The following is an 8632-nucleotide window of genomic DNA, read 5'->3' as shown; positions in this document are numbered from 1 at the left end:
CCAAAGATGCTGGATTTGCTCAATGGTCCATATTCATCAAACATATATAAGAGTAAGCGAATCTGGGGTCAGTTTACAGATCCTTTATAATAATTCTATAAAACTGAAGAAACACTGAAAGAGAAAATGAGTCCAAGCGAAATGTTGTATTTTCACTGTTTATTCCACCCAAGTACTATACATCATACATCTGGGTTTGAACATCCCTATTTACATTTTATCCATAGGATTTAAATATTGAAAGTGCTTGATGGGTCAGCTGAGAGTCAAACTGAACCACAGGAGAGCTAGCTTCTAATATTGCACAAAAATTAAAAAGGTATTTAAAAAAAAAAAAAAAACACAATGAGGTAACAGGTAAGACAGGTAACAGCTGGACCCGACACATTCACGTCAGTAAGTGGTACTGAAGTGTTCCATGCATATAAGGTGACTGGAGACTACTGTACATAGGAGAAACATTGCTTCAGGCAAACGCTAAAGTCTATGAAGCAGTTTTTGCAGACTGGATTTAGGAGTAACAGAAGCTAAACTAAATGGAGCAACAACGATCCATATAATTAAGCTGTAAAAAATGACCAATCCAAGCATTTGCCTACACTTTTCTTGTACTGCTTTCAACAAGCAAAAACCTTACATTTGTGTTTACATTTGAATCAGACGGACATTAAAACTGCAGCTTTTGAAATAAGGTGTTAAACTGATTGCTTTAAAAAACAAGATCACCCCCAAAATGGGCGACTTAAGATGAGAATTACAAACCTAAACCTATTTCTCTCAACCCTCAAACATATGAATGTACAATAAATCTGAATCCACTTCAGAACTCTGAAAAAGGCACTGCACTAATCCACAAAGTAAGTAATCCAGTAAGTGCTAAACTTTGAAAGCAATTGCAAACCGTAGTTTACATTGTGTTTGTGAATAGATGCATCTTTATAAACACTTCCACATAAAATACTAGTTATTTATTTTGTGGAAGGTTCGAGTGTTCAGCGCCACAACAGTACAGATACTACATTGTCCTCTAGAATCTCGAAACCAATTGCACATGACTCTTTTTGAGAGCTGAATGGGTTCTGGCAGCATGGCTTACAGGCTTACAATTTACAAACGTCTAAAAATCCAAACTTAAGCAGTGTTCATATACATACTGGTCACTTCAAGAGTAACAGTTCACCAAATCTCTCTTCTCCCAGACTGAGGAAGCGTTTGGAGTTCAGTGTTTTTTGTTTAGTTTTGCACCAGAGCTATAAGGAGTCAGGCTACATAGCCTACTAGCCCTGCAGCTCCAAAAGTGAAAAAAGAAGAGAACTCGTGACCTGACTGGCTGAGAAAACATGGGGAAATGGGACTTTGAGTAAACCACTCAGTTAAAACTGAAGCTAAATGGTTTGATTAGGTCACAAACTTAAATCATAAAAATTGACTTTCGCAGTTGTCTTTTAGGAACCCTGAGCAGCCCAAGCAGTTTTTTCTCATTGGGAAATATGAAAAAATGAAAAATCACAGCGTTCTGTAATGGAAATGTCCCAAATGTTTTGCCACACATTTTTCCTCAGAATATTATCAGTTCCAGTGAGTTATAAGAGTGTTGGAGTGGAAATATGAAAATTGCTTTATGCAAGCTAACACTACTGACACTGAACAAACAGCATATGAGTAACTGGTGTTATCATATAATAATGTTAAAATTCATTAGCATTTCAATGCGCAGGAGTGTTACCATGCTTGTAGCAGGTATGTAGCTTTATACACATTTTAACCTCATAATTTAGAGGAAAACTGGGACCTATTTGTTTTTTTTTGTTTTTTTAAATTGGACCAAACAAAGTCCAACATGTGTGGAAAAGTCTTCCAATTCAAAAACGTCATTCACTCTCCCACAGAGAAAAAACTGCTCAGCAGTTCCTAATTTTAGCATAACACAGTTGATGCACAACTTCATGCATACAGGGATGATTAGGAAACGCAAATAAAGTTCTCTTTAATCCTAAGAGTAGCATATTCTTTGTAAAGAAATGTCAGTTTACTAAAACTAGCTTATGAGGAGAAACTCATAAAAACCTTTCAGTCATTCATAGGCCAAGCCTCACTCAACACAGCAACAGGTTAATAAATTAGTAAAACAAACAACCAAAAAAAATAGCTTAACTAGAGCCCAGCTCAACAACGGTAGCCAGACAATGGTGGCTATGGTCCGCTCAGTAGCTCAGGAGGAGGTACAGTCCGTGTAGGTGGTCACCATGTTCCCCCTCCTCTGAGTCACAGTCCTGCAGTGCTGTTTTGCCGTGCCGTGAAACCTGCTCTCAGTCCGCTTGCTGTGTCTATCAAATGTAAACATTCTCTCAATGTCATCGGACAGGTCCTCAAAAACCCCAGCACCAAAAGCACCCTGGAAGTGCCTCTTGTGGCGGCTGTGGGCCTGCTGGTGGGCCCTGAAATGGTCCTCAAAGTGCCGTTTTGGCCGGGTGTGCCTGTTCTGGCTGTAGATGTCAAAGTCCCTGAACATGTCATCGAAGTTGAAATCGAAGGACTGATGGAAGTACTGGCCTCCCCCTCTCATGCTTTCGCTGGAGAAAGCACCGTGACCCAACTGATCGTAATCCCGCCTCCTTTTTTCATCCGACAGGGTTTCATAAGCTGAAAAAGGCAGAAGGAGCACAGCTTTAGAGTGAGATGGAAAAATGCACTGTGACGCACCTTGAGGTGGATATTCAGGTAATACAAATCAGAATCAAAAATACTTTATTGATCCTGGGAGGGAAATTACAGTTGTTACATCTGCAACCATTCGCTTTATAAAACAAACACTTTATAAAATAAATTTAAAAAGAACAAAGTGAGAAATATTTTTTTGAGAAACTTGAAATGTATATTATATGAATTTAGTAGCAGTGGCATAGTGGTAATAACTGTGATAAATATGGGAAATTATTGCACGCATTAAATTGAATTACAGTACTATTATTACGGCACAACAATAATATTATTATTATTCATTGTATTATTAATATTATTATTATACGACATATGAACAGTATAACTTGAGTATTGCACAGATGAACCATAGTCAACTGCACTGAACAATGTAACCAAAAAGAACCTTTAACCCTTTAACAAGTATGGTCCCACCGGTGGGTTTCGAATATTCAGCTTTGAAAGTGACAATCAGCTTTATTTCTACTGATTCATCAGATCTGTTTACTAATTATACTTTCCATAACATACAGTGCATCCCTAAAACACAGGAATTTTCCACTCCACCTTAAGTGGTTACAGAAAAGGAACTCACTTCTGGGTGAACCATTACAGGTACCCAGAACTTACTTGAGAAAAGGCTTGATTGGTAAAGATTCATTACATCTACTACTTTTAAACAGTTCTTTACAGACAGACAGACAGACAGACAGAGACAAACACACACACACAGACACACACACACACACACACACACACACACACACACACACACACACACACCTATTCTTTTTGGAACCAAAAATGGTTCCTTCATGGCATCCTCCAAGAAACCCTTCGTAGTACCTTCACTCCTACACTCATTTATTGGCTAACCAGAGAACTCAAATTTCTCAGGCTATTTTCAACAGTCCCCCCAGGCACATCTGTGTATTTATATTTTGTATAAAATTTAAAATCAAATGAAAACAATTCACTCAAATAATAGTAATAATTTCATGACTGAATCCCCATGAAATTATCAAGAATCACAATTAAATCTGATTATTGTGGCGTCAGAGAATTACACTCAATTACTGTGCCAAAAATAAACATTAGACAGATGCGGCACATACCACTGATCGGGTCTTCTGCAACAGATGTGACAACTACTTAAACCCAGGTTCATATATGGACATGACACAGACTGCATGCATAACTTCAAAACTTTACTGAGAAGCTCTCAGCAACTTTATCTCACCCAGTCAGTGGCCACAAGGTGCATTATAAGCTATACTGAAACATGCACAGCTGTCTGCTACGCACTTACCCTCCGCTGCCTCCCGGAACTTCGCCTCTGCATCAGGGCTCTTATTCTTGTCGGGATGGTATTTCATGGCCAGCTTGTGAAAAGCCTTCTTAATCTGACGCTCGGTGGCGTCTTTAGGAACGCCCAAAATATCATAATAGTCTTTTTTGGCCAGTATCAGTTCTGTTATCATCAGGACGCACACGGCAAACATTAACGTTGACTGAGCCGTGGCCATGCTGTAGCTGCGCCTGTTTGACAGAGAGAGAGAAAGAGAGAGAGAGAATATTTACATAACATATACATACAGTATGTCTAATGTAGATCAGAGAATACCTTATATGAATTCAAGTCACAATAAACAAAGACTATTGTAGGTAACTAAAAAACCCTTAAGTACGAAAGCTTAACCTGAGCAATGATAAGTGCAGTAGATGTAGATATGTATGTATGACTTGACAAACTGTGCAGAACATCAGACTACCCGTCTCCCCAGAAGGAGCTTTTAAATGATACATAGACCCACTTTTTGTAGACCTACATAGAAATAAGGCACTACAGGAAAGCATACTGTTTTGCAAAGAGCCTTAATACCTTAATTACAACTTCATTATTTTTTTATTCTGCATTTTACACACTAGACGAATCCAAGAACCACCAAGCCACAAACCTGCCATGAAGCTGCGGGAACACCATCATCACTGCATACAGTCAATTGAGTTTTACACGGCCATGAACTGAAAGGCTGCTGTCTAAGAAATAATCCCCTGCTCCAACATGGATGAAGAAAACATCCTCTGGAGGAAAGTTTTCTTTATTTTAGAAAACTCTCCCAAGAAAAAATAAAGTGTGTGCACCAAAGTCTTGTTTTCTTTCTAGTAAATATGTATGTTGTAACCTATTCTACCCCAGAAAAGAACTGTTCGAAGAAATCATGGAAAGCCAGGATTGCTACACCATCCGTGTTCATGGTGAGTGTATGTAAACTTCCAACCCCAGCTCTAGGTTACCTACAGCCGACTAGACATGACAGCACTCACGTTCACACATGACTCAGTCAGAGATAAACTACAATTTGTTGTTGTCATGCAAAGACCTTGTATCTCCAAAATGGCAAGTATAGAGGAAAAGGCGAACACGTTATTAAACCTATTATGAAAACTTGAAACTACATAAAGAATAACTGCCATATTCACATTATAGCAAAAAAATAAATAAATAAAAAAACTGCAAAAGTGGAAAAGTTGAAAAAATTACTACATTTTAATCAGAATCAGTTTCAGTTTATCTTGCCTTTGCAAAATCCAACAACTCTAACACCCTCAACCCATCACGCCCCTTCAGCAGGTGGAACTCAGTTCAGCCTCTACCAACAACCACAAGAGCTGGAATTAGGAGACCTGTAACACGTGTTACTGCAGGAAGACTAACTAAGACAGCAGACTAAGACTAAGACTAAGACTAACTAACTAAGACAGCACTACAATGTAATCCCACATGTCAGCTCACCACTACCTAGCTATATAACCCACACCCCCTGCAACAGTCACACAACCTAGCTAACAGCATTACTCTGGCTTACTTTAGGTATTGTCAGGTGGTCACTAAATAACCAGAAAACAGACCCCCCTCATGTTTGCACGTGGTTCCCCTTTGGTTATGTTCTGGTTATTATGGATCCACCATAAAAGGTTCTGGGAATGTTCTGTTCATGGCTCATTTAACTAATCTGCAACGCCCCCTTTATGTTATTAGAATCAACTAAAGGCTAAAAAGGTTTCCTGGAAAACCAAAGAGGAGCAAAACAAACATCCTCTCTCAGCATATTTGGAAAGAAAAACAAACATTACAAAACCGAGCTGGGAAGCAATGTAATTGGTCTCCGGGAAGGAGCCTGAAGAGCAGCGCCTGCCCTGCTGTCTGTGAACGCTCCCGCGGTGCTCGACGAGCTGGCGGTCGCTAAAACACAGCAAAAAAGTCCACGACAAAGACCCCAAAACTAGGTTCAAAAACGGACTCACTGATTAGCTGCTACTCGCGGTGTTTAGGCTGTTGTTCAGCGTTACTCACCCTTTCCTACAGACTGAGAGAGGCGATGAAATAACGGGTCGTTTGCGCTCCCATTCCAACCAGCAGCAACAACACGAATCTCAACCCCATTGGTCCGTTTCGTACCACGTGATTTGTACGTAGCGTCATCGCTGGTACGTTCACACGCGCAATTTCCTGACGGCGCGGAAACGCGGGCCTGCGCAGATGTTCTGTTTTTTATATTACGACAACAGTTTTCTCGATAAAAGGATAAAATTGTGTGGAAATCATGTAAATGCTGTAAAAATAGAAATATTAAAACCGAATGAGGATCTAGTGCTCTAGTGCTTGATGTGTTTATCGACGTTATTTTGAATTTGGGTCTTGACCTCGAGATAGAACCTATTGTTTTTATGGGTTTTTTATATTATTTTTTTTCTTATATTTTTTTTTAAAATAATACACAAATACGTTTCCCGTTTAAAATAAGCTAAAAAATAAAATAATTAAAATAAATATTAAAAAAACGACGCGCGCGCGCGAACATGAAACATGACGTCACCTCGTTTTCCCACAATGCGTCCGAAGATCCGAAGATGGCGGGCGTCCCCGATCCGCTGGAAGACATGCTTTACTCAGACGTGGACGAGAAAGCCGTCAGCGACCTCGTAGGCTCCTTAGAATCGCAGCTCGGTGCACCGGACGGGTCCGCAGCTCCGCAGGGCGACGGGAGACGCCCCGGGCCGCCGCAAGCACAAAATCCTAACTTGGGACAGTCGCTGCCCGCTCCGGCGGACCGGCGGCGCTCGGGACTCCAGAGAGCCGAGCCAAAGCTGGAGGTCGGCGGCGCTCGAGAAAACGGCTCCGAGGGGATCTCGGCCTCCTTGAACGCGCCGCAGGGCTCCGTGCTGGTGGGCGCCTCTCCTGCCGCGGGTCGCTTGCAGTCCCACGGGAAGTCAAAGCCTGCAGCGGGACTCCTAACTTCAGCGAACTGTTCAAGTGACGCAGCAGTTGTAGTACCACCACCACCACCATCAGCATCCTCTTCATCATCATCGTCACCACCTACAGATACTCTCCCTCACACAAATCACATAGCGTCTACCATACGGACTGTTCCCTCCAGAGTCCTGCCCAGTGAGAGTGGAAGCAGTGGGACAGTGGCTGTTAACTCTCCTGCTGCTGCTGCCTCTGCTCCCACTGCTGGAGCTGGAGTTCAGACCAGTAGTGCCACCGCTGTTGTTGGTGCCACTGGCTCTAGTTTGGGCAGCGAGAACGGCAACATGTCTGCATCCAATGGCACAAATGGTCCTTTGGTTTCTGCTCAGCCTGATCATGTGTTGTCCCAACCTGCAGACCAGTCAGGTAGTCAGACAGCCCCTGCTGTTGCACTGCATAGACCTCCAAATGTTGTGCCCAATGGAAGTGACCCTAAAGTTGCAGCGTTGCCCGCACAGGGTGTTGGGGTCGGTGCTGGCACTGTCGCTGTCTCGGCCCCGGCTGTGGTGTTTTCGAATGCGAATGCTACTTTGGTGAAGGCCAGCCCACAAGCTCAGATTAGAACCGTCGTCCCCAGTCAGATGGCCGGTAGCCCTGTGGGTCTGAATCCTTCTCCACCCGCACCAGTCACAGCACCTGCTGTAAGCATGCAGGCTGGGGCAGTGAGTGTGGGTGCCCCACTTCCAGTGGCAAGCACTCCCTCGGTTCTAGTGAAGCCGGAAGGCGGCCTTGTGGGGCAGCCCGCAGGTTTGCTGAGACCTGCCACTCCCGCTCCAATGGTGGCCACTGCGGTGGTGCCTCAGAGGCCCGGGGTTCCGGTAGCTCCAAGGGCTGTGGCGCCCCAGCTCACTGTGAGACCCCAGCAGCAGACCACTATTCAGTTACCTCCAGGATTCACCATACCGCAGGGTAAGTGTACTGATGGAGACTCGGATGCGCTCTCAACACTTGGGTACGTTTGACAGGGTTACAGAAGCCAGAGGAGTGCAAGTAAGCCAAAGCACACCTGACCTAGTTGTTAAATCAGTTGGTTACTTAGTAAAACAGTTCCTCAGATTTGCTTCTGTTATGTTAGGGTGACAACCTACGGCTATACCTGCCCTTCGAGGATAAGAATGGACACGGTTGATTTAAGAATATTAGTAAACTTTGTGGTGGGCGATATGAGCTGAAATATATCATTGGTTTGAGTAATGCTATAGAAGATGTGCTTTAGAGAACCATGTTTGAGGACTGGGAACCAAGATCTTTTTAGGGGTTTTTAAGGTCTCAATAAAATCTTGGTTATTCACATATGCACATCTCCATTACAAACATGGTTCTTAATGGAAACCAAAAATGGTTCTTCTTTGGCATCCCTTAAAGAACCATTTGCCCTAATTTTTGGAGAGTATCAATATTGACTAATCGTTTCCATGCCACAGGAAGTGAGGATATGCAGGTAATGTCAGTATCATGCCATGCTGAGCTTATGCACATCACAGGTTACACCACATACAATTTCTTGAGCAGCAGTGCCTAAAAAGTGTTCTGTTTACAACGAGAGTCCAGTTCAGACATAAAATTATGTAGCAAGTTAAAGTCATGTACTGTCCCTACATAGCAGTGTTTAAG

At 42.5% G+C, this 8632-nt stretch overlaps 2 protein-coding genes across 3 annotated transcripts in view; one reads left to right on the top strand and one right to left on the bottom strand.

The window, feature by feature from the left end:
* Window positions 1-161: 161 nt before the first annotated feature.
* Window positions 162-6132, bottom strand: dnajb9a (DnaJ heat shock protein family (Hsp40) member B9a). Of its 2 annotated transcripts, none has more exons than XM_072662909.1 (3): window positions 6059-6132; window positions 4010-4239; window positions 162-2643 (listed from the first exon to the last, which is right to left on the bottom strand). In XM_072662909.1, the coding sequence occupies exons 2-3, from the start codon at window positions 4224-4226 to the stop codon at window positions 2213-2215; spliced, it is 648 nt and encodes a 215-aa protein (XP_072519010.1). In that variant the 5' UTR covers window positions 4227-4239; window positions 6059-6132; the 3' UTR covers window positions 162-2212. The 2 variants fall into 2 exon arrangements, with proteins under 2 accessions (XP_072519010.1, XP_072519009.1); XM_072662908.1 differs by lacking the exon at window positions 6059-6132 and adding an exon at window positions 4659-5171.
* Window positions 6133-6609: 477 nt separating this feature from the next.
* The window catches only part of LOC140541330 (transcription initiation factor TFIID subunit 4), a 47579-nt gene continuing 45556 nt past the window's right edge, over window positions 6610-8632 (top strand). Inside the window, exon 1 of the mRNA XM_072663913.1 lies at window positions 6610-7927. Within this exon, the coding sequence (XP_072520014.1) occupies window positions 6616-7927 (1312 nt within the window). The 5' untranslated portion in view covers window positions 6610-6615. The remainder of the gene's footprint in view (window positions 7928-8632) is intronic.

Source organism: Salminus brasiliensis, chromosome 19 (genome assembly GCF_030463535.1).
Source record: "Salminus brasiliensis chromosome 19, fSalBra1.hap2, whole genome shotgun sequence".
NCBI lineage: Eukaryota > Metazoa > Chordata > Actinopteri > Characiformes > Bryconidae > Salminus > Salminus brasiliensis.
Note: the sequence above shows the minus strand (reverse complement) of the source record. Positions and strands in the feature narration are given on the sequence as shown.